Source organism: Oncorhynchus clarkii, chromosome 3 (genome assembly GCF_045791955.1).
Source record: "Oncorhynchus clarkii lewisi isolate Uvic-CL-2024 chromosome 3, UVic_Ocla_1.0, whole genome shotgun sequence".
NCBI lineage: Eukaryota > Metazoa > Chordata > Actinopteri > Salmoniformes > Salmonidae > Oncorhynchus > Oncorhynchus clarkii.
Genome location: NC_092149.1, coordinates 61041862 through 61065781, shown reverse-complemented (window position 1 = coordinate 61065781; position 23920 = coordinate 61041862). Strand labels below are relative to the sequence as shown.

Genomic DNA, 23920 nt, shown 5'->3' with positions numbered 1-23920 from the left:
ACCTGAAACTTGGAGGCAGCTTGCACAATTTAAAAGGTTTGCTTGAAGATGTTGTACCATGTGTACCCTACTAGATACTTATACTGTACATGTACATGGCCATGCCCATGTAATCATTGTGGGAATATTTACAAAGCTTCAGTGATATTTTAAATATTGTGTGCAATTTATTTTGCCTTAAGATGAATACTGGTATGAAAATTAGAAAGACAATTAAGTTATGAAAGATCTTCAATTATTTTATTACCATGAACAATTAAAGACATTTAATTGCACATATCATTGATACGCTTCATGCTCATGAATCTCATGGATCCCTGGCTCATGCCTCCCATTCCCATGCTCATCTCCCTGAAGTTCCTGTACTCTCCAGGCCTCATGTACATCATCCTTCCTCTGAAGTGGGGCTGCTCGTACATCAGCCAGTGGCCGTCCATCACGTTGCAGGACTGGCAGTCAGACATGCGGTAACGCTCCTGGATGGAGTCACAGTCGTCCATCATCTCGTGCATCTGACCTCCGAAGTTCTCCCTCTCGTAGATCTTCATCTTGAAGGATCCTCTGTGCTGAAATGCAATAAAAATAACAACATTATTTTAGGACACTTATGTACTTTGAATGTTGTATATCTTCAAATAGGAAATTACACTATAATGTATCATCTATGAGATAAGGTGTCTTACCATGGGGATCATTCTGCAGGACCTGATGTTGTCGAACATCATGCCCATGCTCATCATGCGCTGCATGTCAGGGTACTCTCCCCTCCTCATGAAGAACTGCTGGCCCATGAAGTTGTTGCGCTCATACACCATGAAGCAGCCGCTCTCAACCCTGCAGGACTGGCAGCGGGACATGTAGGGGGACATGTCAGGGCAGTCGCTCATGCACTCATAGTTGCGGCCCTGGAAGTTCCTCTCCTCGTAGAAGATAATCTATAGGAAAAGAGAGACATACTGTATAACAATTCCCGAAAAGGCAAAACATAATCTAGCCTATAGGCTAATTGCATTTTTAGACTCTGGGTAATGTTTAATTACTGAATTCCCATAAGAACTGATTCTTATAACAGATAACTAAATAATGTTACTGTACTATTATATTTACAGAATATAGGATGTACATTTCACTTTTGTAAAACTGTAGCCTACATGTAGCTACTGTGAGTCGGATCAGATTACCTTGCCCATGTTGGTGGTTGGTGGTTGACAGTGGATCAGCTTGTGCTTCTACCATCATTGTGCAGTCATTTTATACAAAAACCAGGGGGCCATGATGTGTTGTTATTCAAATTGTCCAAAGCTGATGATTGAGCAGTATGACACTTTCGCTGATCAGGGCCTATGAAGTGTAACAATGGTTTTCATCCATACATTTCTGGCAGTGATGACCTGTGTTGTCTGTTTCATTATAAGCATCACTTTTGTGTACGCTTATCAGTAAGAATGTTCTTTGCATACAGTCTGGTCCAGTAATCGAGGATGTACAGTAGAGAACTGAGATGAGGTCGATTTTCAGAACACATCTCTGTTGAACACACAGAGACCAATATTACAGTTATAGTGAAAGAAGAAGTGCGTTTATGATGTCCTTAATCTAGTAGAGCATACTGGTCATGTTTGAACAGCACTTTTATTATGATTTTATGTACTTGAAATAATAATATTTTAATATACAACTATAGAATCTTATTCAAAGCTGTTCTCTCCCTTAGTAAAGGAAAAGGTTGTTTAACCTGTCTGCAAATTGCATTTGTCATTGATCATTTGAGTTTATCCACTGGATAGTGTACAGATAAAGAAATTGAAGAATGTTAGTTTAATGAAATTAAGATATGAATTGGTTTTGATGGGTGATTGATTTACAATGACAACAGTTACACCTTCAAGTCACAAGTGTATGTATTTACCTTCAGTCCAAAAATGTAATTAGGTCTGAAAGGGGCTGGCGTTTATGTGAGGCGTGCATGTGAATATATGATTGTTCTGTTAAATTTGGAGTTTTCACTAACCAGGTTTCCATCCAGCCTTTTTATGCCAGTAAAGTACATGTTGGATAAAAAACTGTCACGACAGGCCTGATGTAAACAACACATTTTCTGGTAAACTTAATGTCGACAAAACAAAATAAGCTAGACCAGGTGGGATATTTTTGTGTTGGTAAAATTAATGATGCAAGAAATAGCGGTGGAAACGCCTTCATGCGGAAATATTGATATAATAACCATCGTATTGAAGTAAACTTGGTGTCACGCAGTGATATCTTGTGTGGTCCTCCTGCTATGATTCAGGAAAGCATGCAGTTTGTTAGGGTACAGATGAAATAAGTGATGACGAACTTCACAGGGTGGTGAAAGTGCACAGTGATGAGCTTGATACTTCTTTCCAATAAATATCAAGGTTCTTATTCTGGTGCCATTTGACAAATACAAATGATCTCGCTCTCATCATGTAGGCTATACCCTCACTGTATCTGCCAGCTGTTGGCTAAAGTGCACATGCCAAGACTACAGTGGACACATTCGCTATACAACACAACATTTCTTCTGACAAAATCATCAGTAGAGTTGAAAATGCGATGGAAACCAGTGGACACTGCTGAGGTGAGGACGGCTCATAAAAATGGCTGGAACGGAGTGAATGGAATGGCATCAAACACATGGAAACCATGTTGATACCATTTCACTTATACCCCACCAGCCATTACCACGAGCCCGTCCTCCCCAATTAAGGCGTCACCAACCTCCTGTGATGGAAACCCATTTAACTCATATTTTTCAGCTCATAGGAATTTAACCACAAAATTAATTTTTATGTGCACTACGGCATCATGCACAGACTTACAACAGTCAATTTGATGAAAACATGTGTACATAATGTTGCTACTACCGTCTCTCATGACCAAAAAGAGCTTCTGGACATCAGAACAGCGATTACTCACCTCGAACTGGACGAAGATGTTTTCTTTAATGAGTCCGATGTGAAGGATATACTGCATTGTCAAGACAAGGCCTAAATCCCCCATAATCAGCGTGAAGAAAACATGGAGGAAAAGGGAAGGGCAGGGTGACTTGCCAGACGAGTAGGTAAACCACCACTTCCCAACGTGCAATCACGTGCAATCATTTGAAAATAAACTGGACCATCTACAATTAAGACTATCCTACCAACAGGACATTAAAAGCTGTAATATCTTATGTTTCACTGAGACATGGCTGAATGAAGACACAGATAATATAGAGCTGGCTGGCATCTCTGTGCATCGGCAGGACAGAGCAACAACGTCTGGTAAGACGAGGGGCCGGAGTGTGTGTCTATTTGTCAATAACTGCTTGAGCGCGATGTCTAATATTAAAGAAGTCTCGAGGTATTGCTAACCTGAGGTAGAATACCTCACGATAAGCTGTAGACCACACAATCTACGGAGAGAGTTCTCATCTATATTATTCGTAGTCGTCTATTTACCACCACAAACCAATGCTTGCACAAAGAATGCACTCAACGAGTTGTATAAGGCCATAAGCAAACAAGAAAATGCTCATCCAGAAGTGGCCTTTAATGCAGGGAAACTTAAATCCATTTTACCTCATTTCTACCAGCATGTCACATCTGCAAACAGAGGAAAAACCTCTAGACCACCTTTACTCCACACACAGAGATGCATACAAAGCTCTCCCTCGCCCTCCATTTGGCAAATCAGACCATAATTATATCCTCCTGATTCCTGCTTACAAGCAAAAACTAAAGCATTTGGTACCAGTGACTCGCTCAATACGGAAGTGGTCAGATGACGCGGATGCTCCGCTACAGGGCTGTTTTGCTAACACAGACTGTAATATGTTCCGAGATTCATCCAATGGCATTGAGGAGTATTCCACCTCAGTCACCGGCTTAATCAATAAGTGCATCGACAACGTTGTCCCCACAGTGACAGTATGTACATTTCCCAACCAGAAGCCATGGATTACAGGCAACATCCGCACTGAGCTAAAGGCTAGAGCTGCCGCTTTCAAGGAGCGGGACACTTATCCTAACGCTTATAAGAAATCCTGCTATGCCCTCAGACAAACCATCAAACAGGCAAAGCGTCAATACAGAACTAAGATTGAATGCTACTACACCGGCTCTGACGCTCGTCGGATGTGGCAGGGCTTGAAAAATATTACAAACTACAAAGGGAAACCCAGACGCAAGCTGCAAGGTGACGCGATCCTACCAGACGAGCTAAATGCCTTTTATGCTCACTTAAAGGCAAGCAACACTGAAGCATGCATGAGAGCACCAGCTGTTCCGGACGACTGTGTGATTCAGCAATATCTTTAAACAGGTCAACATTCACAAAACTGCAGGGCCAGACAGATTACCAGGTTGTGTACTCAAAGCATGTGCGGAAAAACTGGCAAATGTCTTCACTGATATTTTGCATACCGCCCCAACAGATCCACAGAGGACGCAATCTCAATCGTACTCCACACCTTCCAAATATTGAGTTACACACCACCCTCACAGGGATGCTGGCCCATGTTGACTCCAATGCTTCCCACATTTGTGTCAAGTTGGTTGGATGTTCTTTGGGTGGTGGACCATTCTTGATTAAAAGAAATGTGAAACTGTTGAACCTGAAAAACCAAGCAGAGTTGCAGTTCTTACCAGAAACCGATGCACCTGGCACCTACTACCATACCCTGTTCAAAGGTACCTAAATATTTTGTCTTGACAATTTACCCTGTGAATGGTACACACACAATCCATGTCTCAATCCATGTCTACACTGGAGAATCACCTATATACAGTATGTGGCTATGCACATGTATATTTGTATTTAATGCAATAATTCATTCAATACTGATTACTAAAGTTATATAATACTGATTTCTAATTTTGTTGAGACCAGAATAAAAGTTATTTATCTTACAATTGCCTCAGATCTTTACTGTTGTTTAAGATTATTTTCTATATTTTCACAGAAGTGTGGGCTCATTTGTACGTGAAATGCATTATTAATTTTATACTTTACTGGAAGTCTGTATTTGAATGTATATTAATTTACATGAAGAGGCCATTATAAACGTTTCTAAATATGTTTGAATGCTTTACAAATTATTATATATGCTTAGGAATTGTACTACTTGTAATGAGTAATGAAATATTGATTTCTTAATATTTTCTTAATGCTGTGGTGTTCAACTTTAGATTCAATATGTTCTGAGTTATGCTTATTTTCTTCTTAGTGGTGTTTCATTCCAAACATGATGTTGTCCTGCCTGCCTCCTTAGATAGCCACTTATGGTAGCTAAGGCTATTTGATTTTAGTGTCCAAAAGTCTAGTATTCTGAAAACCCTCTAATTGGTCAAGTCATTAGAGAGAATGAAGTGGTATTTGATCATTGTTTGCACAAGTAATAACCTGACTTTGATTGAATAATTATTGAATATGGTAGTGTCATTTTATACTAACTTATGAGAAACCACAAAAACACAGTTAACATTTAATGAATATTAGTTATTTAAATCATTAATATTTAAACAAGTCAAAGATCATTCATACACAAAGGGGTTAAAAATTGAACCATTTTAATAACTAAGCATGTATTTACAGCAAGTGCTTGAGCAGGATGGCTAAAAGTCAGTGACGCGTCTAAAGGAGCCTACAATGGCGCAGGTGGCGCACCATTCACGGTATCTTCTGTACTCTCCTGCTCTTAGGAAGTACTGTCGACCCCGGTAGTTGGGATACTCGTAGAAGATCCAGAAGCCGTTCATGATATTACAGGAGTAGACGTGGCGGTGGTGGAAACGATCAGACACACAGGGACAGTCATCCATGAACTCCATCATGTGACCGCTGAAGTCGGCCTTCTCGTAGATTCGCATCCTATATGAACCCCGGTACTGTGGAACAACAAGAAGGACAATCAAAATGGCAACCAGTGGATACCGAACGGGATACCGAGATATGAAAAAACATTTCCTGGATAATTCCAGGAAGTACATAAATCTAAAGCATAAACAGAGATAATTTGAGAGTGATAAATTATGTTCTTATCCTTGCTCCAACTCTTGTTTTAAAAGTCATCTTCAGGTTCCTTTCGTTGCTTCAGTAAACCTTTCACATATCCAGTCAGAACTTACCATTGGAATCATACGGCATGATCGGATACAGCTACTGAAGCCCATCCAACGCTGATAATCAGGATATTCTCCCCTTCTCATGTAATACTGGTGGCCCATGTAGTTGGGGCGCTCATAGATCATAAAACAGCCACTCTCCACCCTGATGGAGTTACAGCGGCTGAAGTAGGAGTGCAGGTCTGTGCAGTCATTGCTGCACTCATAACTACGACCTTGGAAGTTCCTGTCCTCGTAAAAAGTAATCTGCAAATCAAGAAAATCCAATGATAAGTTTCACTTTGGGCTGCCATGGGGGGTGGGAAAATATACTGAACACATTATAGAGCAGAGAAGAGAGTAAAACTGTCAGAGTTTACAGTTCATTAGCACAGGGAAAAAGCCCTACCTTGCCCATGGTCTCCGTTGGAGAGATTCCACATGTTTTCAGAGCTTTTTATACTACCTCTTGACAAACAAAGTATTGTTATTCAAATGCTCACATAGTTATAACTCAGGGTACTGGCACATGTGTACCTTTTTGTTGTAGCACAACATTGGGTGAGAAATATGGATTTGTATTTTGGGAAAAAAGGATCAATAATTACTGGTTTGGTGCTTTGACATGCATAGACAAAAGAAAAGACTAGTATGGTATCCACACATCCAATGGACAATAGGTACAGAACAATATGGAACAGCCCTTTAGCATTAAATATGTTGCCCAAAGAGGTAGCCATTCACTCTCTCTTCTCATCTGCATTTGCAACCCATTTTATGCAAATGAGTACATTTAGAAAGATTGCATCCTGCGGGTAACACACAGACTATTTACAGTACATCATGTGTGAATATTCAATGTGTCATGGGCTAGTTACTGTACATTAATCACAACCCCAAAATGATTCGGAACATAATATTACTATAACTACATTATTACCAAACACTTCCACCACTTTTACCATTACTAGTTCACTAGTACAGCTCTCCTCCCTGTAGTTAAAACAATTCAAAAGTGAGTTTTAACCCATTTTTTCCACATTCTAGCAATTGTTTTCATACCATAACATAACTTACCATATCCACAGCCAAGGACAGTCCAAAACCTCTTTCTTACTGGCCCTGCTTAGCTGCGCTCTTCCCATGACCATCCTTGACTAATTGCAGCTTGCTTTTATGCAGTAAACAAGCCATTTGTTTGTGTCATTCCTTTATCCCCAGAAATACCAATCACCTCTGTGTTTCAATTTAAGCATAAAAGTAAACAATGACACTGTGCTGGAAAGCAAAATGTAATTTCATGAACATTACATAGGTCTCTAGTCAACGGTAGTTGGCTATGCTGTAGGCTTATGTCAATAACAGCCAAGTAATGAAGCCGGGAAGCAAAGGTTGATATAATGTAGTTTGTTTTTTATGACAGGCGATGTATAAGACAACTTATTATTTTGGCAGGCTGATGGAAAACTAACTGAAAAGCCACATTTGCCCCACAATACGTTTAAGAAACACCTTAATCACAAAGTACTTGTGACATCCAGATCAAAACGTCAAAACACATTTATTAGTCAAAAACATTGAATCGTCCATAAATGCTCATTGTTGTTCCATAGAAGGCCTGAAGGTTCTACCATGAAACTGGTGAATGTTAGATAGCCTTGTACTTCACAACTTTATATAAGAACTGTCTTGTAATGTGAATGGGGATGTGAAATAGGGTATAACAAATGCATGGCTTTAGTGTAAACCCAGTGGCCAAAGCTGGTTGAAATGCAGCCATTGGACTAGTTGTACTGTCATTTCAACCTGTTTTGCCCACTACGAAGGGTCCAGTTGTACCTCACAACCCCCAGAGACTAGAAGAGTGTCTAGTTATTGGCCATGCTTTGTTGTTGTCTATAGTTAGTTCATGTGCCCATGCAGAGCTGCTGTATCATTCAGAGACTGGGTTCATGCACTGAACAACAAAGTAGAAACTTTTCCATCTCATTTCATGAAGCATCCCAGAACATGAGTGTTGCCTGTTGAACATAGATGATCATGTGACCTGTAAATGTCTTATCTATGACTTGACTCTTGGAACTTTTACATGAACATTGTGAATGTTATCTGTTATCAGAATCTGTCTTGTCTTACCCCACATCGTATTGCTTTATTACTTGGCTGTTAAACACAAGATTACTTTATGTTGAGAGGGGTAAAGTATAGTGTGTCAAGTTGTGACACGATGTGATACCACTACGAAGACTGTGGTAAGTGGAGCAGAGAGTCAGTTAGGTTTATTGGCATGTTAAGGAATTCTCAAGACGTTTAACACACACTGACCAAGACAAAACGCAGCTTAACAAATATTGCCCTTAGAAATATTGAAATAATTGTATTTTACAAATATTGTTGGTTATAGTACATAGCTCATTAAACTCAGCATCTAACCAGAGAATGATCCAGTATCCTTATTGTTTTCCTTTCCTTGGTTTCCTACATTTTGTTAAATATTTGTATCTTTCTATTATTTGATAGGTGCGTTCTTGTAAACAAGCTGCATTCATATATAATGAAATATGACATATAAATAAGATCAAAGGAATAAGTAAGACCAAAACAACCTTGTAAAAATCGGATTCTTCTCGTTTAACTGTAGCAGGTACCGAGAAAGAAAAGGAAGTGATTAACAGGTATTTGAATTATGGTTTGTACAATTAGTAAACATATTTACATGATGTTCATCAATGCATTTTTATGATCCGTAATAATAACTGTATATGATTTAGGCACAGTTAAAGTTTCAATATCACTGCAACTATATGAATGTAGGATTTACAGGGGCACTCATCATCATTGATGGGATGCCTCAAATTCACTACGTTCCCCAGTCAGCACTATTGTATACAGTTAGGATCATGGTATGGATAAATTCAGCCACAATACATGTACAGCTGGCTAATCCCTTATGGGGCACCAAACAGGGAGAGAGCGGATTCATGCTTTGTCTGATTAACAGGCCAAAACACACTAGGCCAAAGTAAGAGCGATAGCTGTAACGAAATGTATTTTCTCACGTATAATGTGGGATTTGGTGATTAATCTCTATTTTTTTACATGAAAAAAATATATTCTAGTAATGATTAGGTGTTTTGATATGTAACAAGGAACATTCATGGTTGTGGTGCTGTGCTGATTTGTGTAGGGTTTAGATATCTACAGCCTACTGTAGAACAAGATAAATAATCTATCTCAAATGCTGTATCAAGAAGCGTATTTGGACTGCATGAAGAGGTTTATTGAAATCAACAAACTTTGCATGAATTATCAGTGAGGGTTTCTAGCAATGGGGTTGAGTTCTGAGAAGATACCAATAACCTTCTCAAAGAGAAGTGGAAGACATAAAACTGAGTTGTTTTGATTACGAATCAAAGTTTATTGTGGACAAGAGTGACAGTTGATAGTTCAAATTGGAGCTCTCGTTCAGTTGAAGTCGGTGATCCTTCTGAGGGAGCCGATCTTGGGGCTCAATCCTCCCCAGTCGTTGAACCTCCTGTACTCGCCGGGCCTCACATAGTACTGCCTGCCCTTGTAGTTGGGCTGGTCGTACATCAGCCAGTGGCCGTCCATCACGTTGCAGGAGTTGATGTCGGACATACGGAAACGGTCCTGGACGTTGGGGCAGTCGTCGCTCAGCTCATTCATCTGGCCGCCCATGTCAGGACGATCGTACATTCTCATTCTGTACTGGCCACGGTGCTGTAACGGGATCAAACAGGTGTTACATAGTTATTAGACAGTAACTGCATAGTTACTGCATAGTTATTACGTAGTTAAATAGTTATTACATGGTTACTGTATGCTCAAATGCAGTCATTTGTATATTTCTTACATTGACTTAAATATAATGGTGATTTCAGAGATAAACGTTGCTACAGGCTTTAGTTGGCATTTAGATGTATGTTACATTCAACAAATGTGTGACTGATTCATCTGATGGCAGCTTCATGTTATATGTAGGTAGCTTATTTATGCACAACCACTCTTTCATAATTAATTAATAAAATACATGTAATACAATTACAGAATTCAAATGTATCTGGTTATGACTTTGGCTCTGCTATAAAACTAAATATATGCATATATTTGCATAATTCATTGATAAACTGTTACTTTCCTTCAAACCACCGTACAACGTGTTGGCCCTAGATGTATTACATGTATTACTTGTATTTGTATTTGTGTTACTTGTATTTGTGTTACTTGTATTTGTTTTACTTGTATTTGTTTTACTTGTATTTGTGTTACTTGTATTTGTTTTACTTGTATTTGTTTTACTTGTATTTGTGTTACTTGTATTTGTTTTACTTGTATTTGTGTTACTTGTATTTGTTTTACTTGTATTTGTGTTACTTGTATTTGTTTTACTTGTATTTGTTTTACTTGTATTTGTGTTACTTGTATTTGTTTTACTTGTATTTGTGTTACTTGTATTTGTTTTACTTGTATTTGTGTTACTTGTATTTGTTTTACTTGTATTTGCATTACTTGTATTTCGAACCTCACTCACCATGGGGATCATACGGCAGGACCTGATGCAGTCATTGATGCCAATCATTTGCTGGTTATCTGAGTACTCTCCCCTCCTCACAAAGTACTGGTTTCCCATGTAGTTGGGGCGCTCGTAGACCATGAAGCATCCGCTCTCAACTTTGATGGAGTTGCAGCGGTTGAAGTAGGAGTGCAGGTCGGCACAGTCGCTGCTGCACTCATGAGAGTGACCCTGGAAGTTCCTGTCTTCGTAAAAGATGATCTGCAACCAACCACATCACAGAACATCATTATCCCTAAGATCTACAGGACTACTGTTGCTGAACTGCATGAGATCTGTCTGCTAAACTAGTAGCATTATTTTATGTATTTGTAGAAACTGTGCATGTAACATTTATTAAATACTATAAAATATTACTGTGAAACTGTTCCGTTTTAATGCATACAAATCTGGAAAGTTGTAAAACCATGGCCTTCTTCCTTACCTTTCCCATAGTCATGTTGGCGGTGGATGGGGGTGACGGCTCAATGCTCAATGTCCCTCAATCCAGCACTGTCTTTTATTTAAAAAAATCACACACACAGGGCAGCTGTGTGATTGCACAGCACAAAGTATTGTCATTCAAATATATCCCTCAGTCATAGTCAATGGTGGAGGTGGGTGAAAAAAATCTGTTTCTGTATAGATGGCAGCGCGTAACCAGTTATTGTTCTCTCCCCCATATTCATCACAATTCTCAGAAAACACTACTGTATACCAGACTGATACAGTACACTGCACAGCATCAGCAAAACCTATCAACACCATATTCATTATACAGTGGTAGCCAGCTAGATGTTAGAGTGCCCATACACGGACCTGAAATGAAAAAATAGTAGTATTTCTTTGAACTTTTTAAGAATCCACTTAGCCTAGTTTATTCATATAATTCAATCTTTGTCAAATAAATACATGGTAATTATCCATTTACAGTAGCATATGTGTTGTATACTGCATCTAATCAGAGCGATGAACATGGCCCACATAAGACATAGATCTACCTTTACCAACATGGTCTTACCTGTCCTCGATATTGAGAAGCCATGCATGGACACCTTTGCTTTATAATTCACTGTTTCATGAAGTCACGGTTACATCGCATAGGGGCTGCAAATGAAAATAAGCTAGGTAGTTAAAATCCAGTGAAACAATTGTTTTGCATGGTCCCTGACAAATATATCAGTAAGATAAATAGCCAATCAATAGAGCGATCAGAATATGCATCTCTATAATAAACCAATTGTCTGGCCGATATTTGAATTGTGTGATATGCCATCTGGTAATTGTGGTGGGATTATTGAATAGTTAATTACTAGAATATCAGAGTTCCATGTTTCCATTTGTTTATTGTAGCACTGAGTCATTGGTCAAGAACAGAGCCAGACTTGCTACCATTTGCAGACTGAATGTGATCAAATTATATAGTCAGAGATCATAATTGATAAGTATTGGTCCATCATATACAAATGTCAATGTTACATCAAAAATTAAGAACCTGATCAGCTGAACATGCCATAACAATACAGGTATTTTAAAATTGTGAAGTGTGCATTGCATTGGTCCTCTTTGTTTTTGTCTGAAGATATTCCAATTTAAAAGTATAATTTTTGCCCATAGGCTTTGTAATCAGTTGTCTCTCCTTGGAACTTCTTATATCCCATCATGTCGTTGTGGTTTGTTCGACATCTTCTCTGATTTAATTTTCACCTTCTCTATACTTTTATGTTTGTGTTTTATACCAATAACAGGAAATTAGATTATCCATTAACGTGCAGTGAAGGTGGGGTATACAATCTCTTGACTTGAGTGATTGAGCTATTGTCCCACCATGAGTCCTAGCTATCCACAGAGATGCCAGCCACAACGTCCAATTAATTGATAGGATGGTATGTTTAGTAGTCCATGATTCGTCGAATAGAACCCACTCTGGCACTCCTGCCGCCCCATTCGCTGAATCTCCTGTAATACCCAGGCTTTATAAGGTACATCCTCCCCCTGTAGTTTGGGTGCTCGTAGAACAGCCAGTTTCCTCCTTTCACATTGCAAGAGAAAATGTCATTGATGTTGAAACGATCCATGACGCTGGGACAGTCATCCACCAGATCCATTATCTGCCCACCATACTCTATTCTCTCAAAGAGACGCATGTTGTAGGATCCAGGCACCTGATATTGATTTGAGAAGGTGAAAAAAACATTAGAATTGTGCCATCCTAGAACTTCTATCTTTATGTGATAATCAGAGGAGCGTTACAAATCATTATGGTTACACACCCCCACCCCCAACCCCACCCCCACCCCCACCCCTACACACACCTGCACCAACTTGTTACAAATGTAATAAGTGACCTTTCATCACAAGATTAAAACCCTTCAAGAATTTAGCAATGATCTCTCAGGAGCATGTTTATGCAGAATTCCACACTTTATCATTTGCATAATTTATGCCCCAAATTAGAATGCTCCAAGTTTACCTTTTGAGAGTGAAATATATATAGATTCCACTATATATACATCTGAACATACTTTTATAGCGAATGTACTATTTGTACTATGGGAAAGTGAAGTAAACATAGAATACAAGTAAATGTTTTGCTTTTATTTCAGGAAAAGGTTAACTGGAGCAATATATTCATGAACTTTTGATAAACTGTTCATGAATATACATTTTTTAACTTCATTTTTGTAATGGCAGTCCTACAAACAGAGAGCTCACCGAGGAGATGATGTGGCATGAGTTGATGTTGTCATTTGTGCCCATCCAACGATTGTAGTCAGGATACTCTCCTCGACACAGGTAGTACTGTTGACCAGTGTAGTTGGGCTTCTCATAGATCATGAAGCATCCACATGTCACCTTGATGGAGTTACACCGGCTGAGAAGGCCGAGCATGTCTGTGCAGTCACCATTGCATTCAAAGTGACGGCCACCATAGTCCTTGTCTTCGTAGAAGATGATCTAGGCATAAAGTTTACATCATGTTGTTAATATTCATAAAGACAGAACATTGAAGATTGATCAAGGATTAATACAAAGATTAATTGATCAAGGATAAGCTTAATCCTTTCAACTCTAATCAATGGTGGTACAAGAATACCAGAACACAAAAACACTCACATGAATTCAATGGGAATGCCTGAAATTGATATTGCCATGAACACCCTTTTTATTATTCTACTCTATGATCCCTCTGCTGTTTCGAAGGTTTACCTTCCCCATGGTAGCTGGGCTTGTTGTGCCTTGTCGGTGTGGTCTGCCCAGCCCTTTGAAGACTCCACCTGTCACATATATAGTGAACATGAATTGCAGACTCTGCATGTGCCATTCATATTGTAATACCCAGTGGTCTTTTGCACATAGTGCCATTGTGTCGTCCTGAAGAGGTCAAAGGGGAGGAGAAAAGGTTGGGTACACCTTTTTTCCCAAATGGACAGGTTATGGTAGCATTTGGCTATGACCAAGAGATCATGTAGCTTTATTTTGTATGTACTCAAACATGGCAATGCATGACCAGGCATCCATTGGTTGGTTTGGTAATCGTAGCTCCTGCAGTGTTTCTTTCTTTTAGATTTCGTGCCAGCCATTAGTTATAATTATTTGAAGATATTCACTCTTTATGAAATATACATTTCTCTATTAAATATATTATGTTATTCAATACATTTTTGTGAATATTTCATGAATTACACATTTTGTAATCACAACCATTACACTAAGTAAACCCAGGGTATGGACACCTCTTTGTCAAAATGTTTTAATGATAGACTAGAGAGGTTAATCCTATAGTGGATATCACATACATCTTACATCATATAACGAGACAATAATACACTAAGTGGGATTCACACAAGGAAATATTTGTCTGTTTGGTCTTTTTCACCTTTTTGTATGTTTCTGCTTTTCTTCCAATTGAAACGTGATGTGCTTTCCAATGTCTCCACACTACAGAACTATACTTTGATGAATGGGTTGAACTGAACTATTTGGGATGGGTGGAATCTATCACACATGTTTTTTTCAGTATATAGTGCATGACAGTATAGGTTTTTTTCAGATTATAGTATATGACAGTATAGATTTTTTTCAGTATATAGTATTTGACAGTATAGATTTTTTCAGTATATAGTATATGACAGTATAGGTTTTTTTCAGGATATAGTATTTAACAGTATAGATTTTTTTCACTATAAAGTATATGACAGCATAGGTTTTTTCAGGATATAGTATTTGACAGTATAGGTTTTTTCAGTATATAGTATATGACCGTATAGGTTTTTTCAGTATATAGTATATGACAGTATAGGTTTTTTCAGTATAGGTAATCTAAAAAACAAATGTATTTGTATGTTTGTTATTATCTGTACTTGGTATTATTTTGCCACCGTCAGTATAGAAATAGGACTACAGTGGGAGATCCTATTTTAAATGCAGTTACAAAAATCCCAAATTGTCTGTATATGTAGCTTGGCACTTAAAATATATTATTTAATGTTGTATTTTCTTAAATTAAATGTAATTATGAAATATTTTATACATTAAATATTAAATATGAAGACTAAAGATTGATGTTGAAATTGAAATACAAGTGATGTATGTTTACAAATGCATGTCTCAAAATATAAACTTGATGTGACATTCACATAACAGTCACATTCGTATGTTATTTGAAAAGTATTTGATTTATTGTTTCAGTTATATAGGATAGTATGTTTCCAATCAAATCCTTCATCCTATCCTTACTATCTATACATACCTCTGATTTCTTTGTTCGATTCAGTTATTTGTAAGAAATTGTTCTTATATGTACTATTCTCCAACATAATATGTTCTCCAATAGCATGACAACACAACTCGCTACTAGGTAGTATGTAATCAGACATATGAGCATACAAAATTGACTAACTATGATAGTTTATGCATAGACAAGATAGTTCTGGCCCTTCAAATATTTAGCTCTATAGGCTTCACATATCTGCAACCTTGGCCTCCAGTGGAAGCAGGGAGGTCCTGACGTCTATGAGGCCTAGCAGAGATAGCCACATAGTACCTTGTTACGTTAGAAAGGGCTTTATGAATGCATTTATCTGTGGATGTGTAACTCTGCACAGCAGCCACAAATGCACAATATCGAGTACAGTATGTTAACTCCATTAAGGAGGATAAACTTTTCAGTTGAATGGCCTTTGTGTTTTTAAGACATCTCAGAGTATAATTTTCTCATAAATAACTGGCCTTTAGACCGCTGTGAGCACTGAAACTGGTTTGTTTGGTTATCACTGAACAGTAATGAGGGTAGAGCATGAATGATCCAGTACAGTATAATAGAGATCACGCTTTGACTCCTGTCTGATCAATACTGCAATAGCTTTATTGATCCCTCTAAGCAGAGTGAGGATGTCGGGTGTCGTGGTGCCACCCCTGCTGCTAACATCCACACTGGAGAGCAGGCCTGCAATGCTCAGAGAGCAAGAACAAAACTGAAAACACTTGAGCACTGACACCATTTTATTCGGTGTGTGAAACAAGGCATAAAGTAGACATTTTACAAGGACCCTTCCTTCTTTAGAGGTCCATAATGCGCCTGATGGAGCCGATCTTGGAGCTCATGCCTCCCCAGTCGTTGTATCTACGGTACTGGCCGGGCCTCAGGTAGTAGTGGCGTCCTCTATAGTTGGCCTGATCGTACATCAGCCAGTGGCCGTCCATCACGTTGCAGGAGTTGAAGTCGGACATACGGAAACGGTCCATACAGTTGGGGCAGTCGTCATCCAGCTCCATCATCTGGCCTCCCATGTCAGAGCGGTCGTACAGCCTCATCTTGAAGTTACCACGGTGCTGGAGGGGACAGAAAAGAAAACAGGGTTATATTCCATGATCATCTGTGTTCTAAATATAACTTTTCTTTATTGTTAATTAACACGCCAATACAAAAACGACTATTTAGATGCTCACAGAAAGGCTAGCAATCTAACTGATTTAAGGAATTGAAGATTGATTATGTAAATGTTTGATGATTAACCACTAAGGATAACATGATACACCCCCCATAGATGGTTTGGTGATATACTATGATCAAAACCTAGATGATGTGTAAGTACTCTCAAATACACAGTGATACAGTAAGTAGATCATATGTGTTTGAGAAATAATGGTATGGGACAGTTCCCTTACCATGGGGATCATGCGGCAAGACTTGACACACTCGTTCATTCCCATCATGCGCATGTAGTCGGAGTACTCTCCCTTCCTCAGGAAATGCTGGTGTCCCATGAAGTTGGGGCGCTCGTAGATCATGAACATACCGCTCACCACCCTGATGGATTGGCAGCGGTTGAACATGGAGTGAAGATCAGCGCAGTCACTCATGCACTCATGGTGACGGCCACCGAAGTTCTTGTCCTCGTAGAAGATGATCTGATGGAAGAACAAGGATCATGTTTGAAGTAGCATTAATAAGGAAATCAATGGAAAAACAACAAAGTAAAGATGTGATATAGGCAGCCTACTGAGTGATGAGTGAAACCACATAAAGACTATGTTTACAAGAGATTAATTTAAAACAGCAAACACTGAACAGAACAATCTACAGTATTAATAAGACAGTGTTTCATATACTGTATGATGAAATTAGTCTAAATAACACCATATATGTGTTTGATTAAATATACAATGTGTTTGTATGTGTGCTTGCATATTTCGTTTCTGTAAATGTATAATGGCCTAAAATACAAACCTTTCCCATCATATTTGCGTTTGGTTGGTGAGCTGCTCGTTCTTCTTGCTGTGCTGGTGGCCAATGAGGTGGCTTATCTTTATATACATTCCCCTAGGGGGAAAGGTAACATTGCATGTGTTGTTATTCAAATCAGTCATGCCAGCATGTCAGCACAAACACAACATACAGGAGTTTTGCTACTCTTGTCCAACCATGGTGATGTCTGTGTTCACATCCTAGCGTCCAGAAAAAGCCGCACCCATCATTGACAGGCAGGCACTGGAAAGATCAATGAGCTGATGCCAGTCAGAGAAAGTATCACAATTGCTAAACCAGACCCAGGTTAACAAGCAATTTAATCAAATTAAGTAATTTGCCGTCATATTTAATTTAATATTGTGTACTCAAATCATCACAAATGTATGCATTTCAATCACTTGAGGTTGATGGACTAAGTGTTGATATGTATTATAGCTATACTTTTTTGGTATAGTCAAAATAATTCATAATGATCTTATAAAACAATTTGATCTGTGATTGTGCATGTTTAGCTGGGTGGTATGTTGATTGATAGATCTGATAGCCATTTACTGTATATGATGAGTATACAGTTCTCTTTACAGGAAGATACCAAACACGTGTTGCTATGAGTTTAGCTGGACTGTATCCTTATGTAATACATGTATCACTAGCCACTTTAAACTATGCCACTTTGTTTACATACTCATCTCATTTGTACATACTGTACTCGATACCATCTACTGTATCTTGCCTATGCTGCTCTGTACCATCACTCATTCATATATCCTTATGTACATATTCTTTATCCCCTTACACTGTGTACAAGACAGTAGTTTTGGAATTGTTAGTTAGATTACTTGTTATTACTGCATTGTCGGAACTAGAAGCACAAGCATTTCGCTACACTCGCATTAACATCTGCTAACCATGTGTATGTGACAAATAAAAATTTGATTTGATTTGATGTTGATTGATAGATCTGATAGCCATTTACTGTATATGATGAGTATACAGTTCTCTTTACAGGAAGATACCAAACACGTGTTGCTATGAGTTTAGCTGGGTGGTATGTTGATTGATAGATCTGATAGCCATTTACTGTATATGATGAGTATACAGTTCTCTTTACAGGAAGATACCAAACACGTGTTGCTATGATATGTGTTACATATTCATAGGAGGATCCTTTCAAAACAATAAAAACTCACACATGAAATTCCATGCTTTTGTGTGTTTTTCCGATTGGGAGCTTTGCCAACATGGTATGTTTTTAACAGTGTTATCCTGTGTTGTACTATTTATGGCATAGAACCCTGGGTGAACACATCTATAGGAGAGGCAGCCAATAGCACCCAGACCCCGCCCGCCCGCCATCCATCCATCCACCCTTCTCTCTAAAGCTGTGCGGAAGAGTGCTGTGTCACTGTCTTCGGAGGACTATGCAGACTTGATATCAGAATGGGCTGTATTCTATTGTCCATGTCAGATTTGCATATATGCCATTAGCAAATCAATTGTTTTCCTCTTACTTTGATCTGAGAGAGAGCACACAACTTCAGGCTACATTATACTCCTAAACCAATGATTTAAATATACACTAGATCACAAATAGGGGCGCTGTGTTGAAGCCACAGTGCCACCATCTTGGCACTCCCCCAACGCTGTAAGTACACGATTTGAATATGAACTGGGTCCATATCAAAATGGTTCCCTTACTACTGGCCTATCACCAAACTGCATTTACAGTATGTGTTGCAGTGAATTGGTTTCAACTTCACCCAAACTGTTTAGCTAGCCTATTCAACAAAAAAAAAATCACAAGAAACATTCACAATAGATTAATTTATTCAGACTCATTCAGAGTTATCTTTGTAACTTAATAATGACCAAATATCTATTTCAAATTCATAAAATATATTGACACAGTCCTGTGTGTTAGAATAGGCATACTCTTCTATTGACAAGCCAGTGCCAACTAGAGGCGAGCTGCGTTTAGGGAGGCAGAGAAGGTGTTCTTATCTAAAACTCGGTGATCCTACGGAAGGAGCCAGTGGTGGCACATGTGGCGCCCCAGTCACTAAACTTCCTGTACTCTCCAGGCCTCATGAAGTACTGGCGGCCGCGGTAGTTGGGGTGTTCGTAGAGGGTCCAGTAGCCCTCCAGAACGTTACAGGAGTAGACATCACGGCTGCGGAAGCGTTCCTGGACAGACTCACAGTCCTCGGCGAACTCCATCGTCTGGCCCTGGAAGTTGGGGCGTTCATAGATGCGCATGCGGTACGGGCCTCCGCTAGTCTGCAGGAAGGGAGAAAGGAATCAGGGTGTTCAGGACATTCTAGATTCTTGCTGTATTGTGATATTGTGTTGCTCCATGTCATTCAATATAATAACCGTCATGTCCTACCAAGGAGATTCACCCACTCAATCAGGTTCTCATCACAGAACCTAGGAATTTGCTGTTTTTTTGTAAAGAAGAAACCCAAATGTGTTGCATTATCAACCTGCCCTCAGAATGGATTTGAACATTCATAACCACACATCAATCAGAAGGTAACCCCATTCACTCCATAGGTAAAATATTCTACATTCAAAACTTTGTCATCGTTTGATTGATGTCTGAAGTATTACTGAATGGAGTATCAGCCTGGCAGGATAACACGGCAACACCTCAAAGACAATTAGGTTGCTCACATAGGAGAAGGTACGGCAGGAGCGGATGCTGTCATTGTATCCCATCCAGTGCTGGTACTCTGGGTACTCCCCTCTGGTCAGCACGTACTGATAGCCTGTGTAGTTGGGACGCTCGTACAGCACCCAGCAGCCGCTATCTACCTTGATGGAGTTACAGCGGCTGAAATGGGGGTGCATGTCAGCGCAGTCTGCATCGCACTCATAAGAGCGCCCCTGGAAGTTGCTGTCCTCGTAGAAAGTTATCTGTAGTCGAAATGGGAGGTAGGAGAGCACACAACTTAAGACCGTAGTATACACCTGAACCAATTGTTTATATATTCACTAGATCACTGATAGGGGGCGCTGTGTTGTAGCCACAGTGCCTCCATTTTGGCACTCCACTCTACATTTGTTTTTGCCACATTTATTCCATTACAGACACCTTAATGCATACTTTGAAATTATATTATGTGAGCTAAACATAAAAATAAAAGTATACTTTTTTTAGATTACTAATGTTTACTGTCCACACAACAACAAAAAAAGACTTAAATACATGTAATTTTGTCCTTGAAACATTTAATTGAAATACTGTGGAATTCCATGAATTCCTATGGAGGACTGCTCTCCTGGTGAGTGCCAATATGGCCAACAGGTGGCTTCAAACCCTCTCATTGGCCAATATATAGAATCAGCAACACAGGGTTTATATACTTCATGGTCCTGATACCCACAATCGACTCAATCGTCATATGTTGTTAAATGCATGCATATGATTTGTGTCATTTCCTCAGTCTAATCAACATCACCAATTTCAACACAATGCCAGTCTAGGTAATGACAATAAATGTGTGGCCTTACTGTCCTGTTCAGAGACAGTTAGACCCAGGGGCGCCATGCCGTAAATCCTGAGACACACACGTCTATTTTTATGCAAATCTAAGCATACCTCTTAAGCTTTCTGCATCCTCCTGACTGGTGGTTATTTTGTTTAAAGAAACTAAATATTCTTCTCTGCTTAAATGTGGGTAAAATATTGAAAGTAATGTGAGTATTATTCAGTACATTTAGTTATTGGTTGCTTTTCTAAAGTATACCAATCTTGCCAGCAGGCATACCAGCTAAGATAATTAAACAGCCTACCTACTCTAACTTGATTGACAGCCTGAAATTATTTCAGGGGTAGCTAGTTATGAGGTTGTGAGTTTGGGAACCTATCTGGGCAAGCTAAAGCCAACTTCATACAATTGCTATGTGGCTAGTAGTAGCCTATTACAGAGAAAAAACTAACAAAAAAATTAAGTGCAGCCCTAATTTTTTTAGCAGGACAAATCTGAGGGTGCACGTGCCCCCTATGGGCATGACGCCTTACTTTGACCTAATATAGTTCTGCTATGATGCATGTTTAGGCTGTGAGTTAAGTTGCAATGGGTTAGCAGAGGGCTGGGAGGAAGTCTACACTGGTTCGGCCCACTATCTTACAGTGCAATATAGAGACAGATAGTGAAAGTGTCCCCTCCTCCCAAGGTCTTACCTTACTCATCCTGGTAAATCTCCCTGGAGCCCGTCCTCTACAGGAGTGATGATCTGGCTCACCAGGCCCAGGGACCACTATATAAACCTCAATCGGCGGATAGGCTGATCCCACTTTATTTGTTATTTTAATGAACAGGGATTTGGTGGCCTGGCTGCGCTGCCAAAAGTCTTGATCCTGGGCATACAGTAGAGTTAAAAGCCCTGATTCATCAGTGCTAAAAGTCCTAGCGGGCACATTACAGACCAGATCTGACCCTCACTTTTTTCTATGTCCAATCAGACTGTACACATTTATCCACTGATCCGCCAAAACAGGATTAATGTTTACCACACAGAATGTTCGAAGTCATCACAAAGGCAAAGCAACCAAGTGTCTGTCTAACCATCTGGTGAAAGAGGGTGAGATATGGGTTCATGTAGTCAGGAGTTAAAGTGGGGGAGCCCTATTTGGGGAGCGGGGTTCTCAACCTAACCCTCCGACTCAAACCTAACTTCATTTCCACACACAGGCTCAATCCTAACCTCATCCCTTACCCTAGCTTCAAGGCCACACCACATCTCAACCTTAATTCTAGCCAAAGCCATAAACTCAATCCTAACACTAGCATAATGCCTAACACAAGCATAATGACCACACCTCAGTTTAACTCTAACCCTAGCCATAATTGCAATCCTAACCCTAATTTAATGTCCACATCCCGGCTCCTGTTCCACCATCCCATACTTCCATATTCAAATAGGGCCCAATTCAGAATTAGGAAAATGTACGCCTTTCCTAGGCACTTCTTAGTAGATGGTATTCAGACTTACCTTATGTAGGTGCTTAAATGGGCTTTGCAGGCGTGATTCACCTGCACGCACTGAATGCCTTGTTCACGTCATGTCAGAAACTCGGGACATCACAGTTAAAATGAACAATAGTTATTTGCGTAGAGCTTCCCATTGGTTGATTCTGGTACCTCCCAAGTGGGAAACTTGAGATCCAACTCTTCCACCTAGGTTAGCAAGTCAGAAATTTCAGTTTCCGACATGATGTGAATGCAGCATTCATTTTATTAAACTGCTGAAAACCATCCCACCTGCTGGCCAACAGATTGTTCTCGTGGCGATTTCATTCAATCGGGTTTTCAGTAGATTTATCTAAAGTCATCCATTTAAATGTTATTTGGTGTACCTTTAATTAGAATTCTCTCGACAGACTCACTAGAATATCTGAATATTAGGGATCAATTAAAGAAAGTCATGTAAATATTAGTCTCCTTTTCATCACCAACTGGTAGATTAAAAAATATTCTGATCTTGCATAGTATTTAGGGTAGGAAAGTATTTATGAATAATAATAAAAACTGGTTTGGTTTGGAGAGCCTTCACACACTAAATGTACAGTGCCTTGCGAAAGTATTCGGCCCCCTTGAACTTTGCGACCTTTTGCCACATTTCAGGCTTCAAACATAAAGATATAAAACTGTATTTTTTGTGAAGAATCAACAACAAGTGGGACACAATCATGAAGTGGAACGATATTTCAAACTTTTTTAACAAATCAAAAACTGAAAAATTGGACGTGCAAAATTATTCAGCCCCCTTAAGTTAATACTTTGTAGCGCCACCTTTTGCTGCGATTACAGCTGTAAGTCGCTTGGGGTATGTCTCTATCAGTTTTGCACATCGAGAGACTGAAATGTTTTCCCATTCCTCCTTGCAAAACAGCTCGAGCTCAGTGAGGTTGGATGGAGAGCATTTGTGAACAGCAGTTTTCAGTTCTTTCCACAGATTCTCGATTGGATTCAGGTCTGGACTTTGACTTGGCCATTCTAACACCTGGATATGTTTATTTTTGAACCATTCCATTGTAGATTTTGCTTTATGTTTTGGATCATTGTCTTGTTGGAAGACAAATCTCCGTCCCAGTCTCAGGTCTTTTGCAGACTCCATCAGGTTTTCTTCCAGAATGGTCCTGCATTTGGCTCCATCCATCTTCCCATCAATTTTAACCATCTTCCCTGTCCCTGCTGAAGAAAAGCAGGCCCAAACCATGATGCTGCCACCACCATGTTTGATAGTGGGGATGGTGTGTTCAGCTGTGTTGCTTTTACGCCAAACATAACGTTTTGCATTGTTGCCAAAAAGTTCAATTTTGGTTTCATCTGACCAGAGCACCTTCTTCCACATGTTTGGTGTGTCTCCCAGGTGGCTTGTGGCAAACTTTAAACGACACTTTTTATGGATATCTTTAAGAAATGGCTTTCTTCTTGCCACTCTTCCATAAAGGCCAGATTTGTGCAATATACGACTGAT

At 39.3% G+C, this 23920-nt stretch overlaps 5 protein-coding genes across 8 annotated transcripts; all 5 read right to left on the bottom strand.

The window, feature by feature from the left end:
• Positions 1–218: 218 nt before the first annotated feature.
• LOC139400653 (gamma-crystallin M1-like) lies at positions 219–7301 on the bottom strand. 3 transcript variants are annotated; one of them, XM_071145372.1, is made up of 6 exons: positions 6517–6540; positions 6132–6374; positions 5623–5891; positions 3912–3944; positions 684–915; positions 219–566 (listed from the first exon to the last, which is right to left on the bottom strand). In XM_071145372.1, the coding sequence occupies exons 1-6, from the start codon at positions 6523–6525 to the stop codon at positions 267–269; spliced, it is 1086 nt and encodes a 361-aa protein (XP_071001473.1). In that variant the 5' UTR covers positions 6526–6540; the 3' UTR covers positions 219–266. The 3 variants fall into 3 exon arrangements, with proteins under 3 accessions (XP_071001473.1, XP_071001470.1, XP_071001472.1); XM_071145369.1 differs by lacking the exons at positions 3912–3944; positions 5623–5891; positions 6132–6374; positions 6517–6540 and adding an exon at positions 1182–1222 and having other exon boundaries at positions 684–935; XM_071145371.1 differs by lacking the exons at positions 219–566; positions 684–915; positions 3912–3944; positions 6517–6540 and adding an exon at positions 7185–7301 and having other exon boundaries at positions 5557–5891.
• A 2196-nt stretch (positions 7302–9497) lies between these two features.
• LOC139400612 (gamma-crystallin M2-like) lies at positions 9498–11214 on the bottom strand. Its single transcript, XM_071145363.1, has 3 exons — positions 11126–11214; positions 10660–10902; positions 9498–9848 (listed from the first exon to the last, which is right to left on the bottom strand). The coding sequence occupies exons 1-3, from the start codon at positions 11138–11140 to the stop codon at positions 9573–9575; spliced, it is 534 nt and encodes a 177-aa protein (XP_071001464.1). The 5' UTR covers positions 11141–11214; the 3' UTR covers positions 9498–9572.
• A 786-nt stretch (positions 11215–12000) lies between these two features.
• Positions 12001–13933, bottom strand: LOC139400628 (gamma-crystallin M2-like). 2 transcript variants are annotated; one of them, XM_071145365.1, is made up of 3 exons: positions 13891–13933; positions 13396–13638; positions 12001–12845 (listed from the first exon to the last, which is right to left on the bottom strand). In XM_071145365.1, exons 1-3 carry the CDS (start codon positions 13897–13899, stop codon positions 12573–12575), a joined length of 525 nt encoding a protein of 174 aa, XP_071001466.1. In that variant the 5' UTR covers positions 13900–13933; the 3' UTR covers positions 12001–12572. The 2 variants fall into 2 exon arrangements, with proteins under 2 accessions (XP_071001466.1, XP_071001468.1); XM_071145367.1 differs by lacking the exon at positions 13891–13933 and adding an exon at positions 13798–13884.
• Positions 13934–16167: 2234 nt separating this feature from the next.
• On the bottom strand, positions 16168–17520 carry LOC139406066 (gamma-crystallin S-1-like). The gene is made up of 3 exons (XM_071148532.1): positions 17414–17520; positions 16852–17094; positions 16168–16515 (listed from the first exon to the last, which is right to left on the bottom strand). Exons 1-3 carry the CDS (start codon positions 17423–17425, stop codon positions 16243–16245), a joined length of 528 nt encoding a protein of 175 aa, XP_071004633.1. The 5' UTR covers positions 17426–17520; the 3' UTR covers positions 16168–16242.
• A 1758-nt stretch (positions 17521–19278) lies between these two features.
• Positions 19279–21686, bottom strand: LOC139406065 (gamma-crystallin M2-like). Its single transcript, XM_071148531.1, has 3 exons — positions 21621–21686; positions 20108–20350; positions 19279–19711 (listed from the first exon to the last, which is right to left on the bottom strand). Exons 1-3 carry the CDS (start codon positions 21627–21629, stop codon positions 19436–19438), a joined length of 528 nt encoding a protein of 175 aa, XP_071004632.1. The 5' UTR covers positions 21630–21686; the 3' UTR covers positions 19279–19435.
• Positions 21687–23920: the final 2234 nt, after the last annotated feature.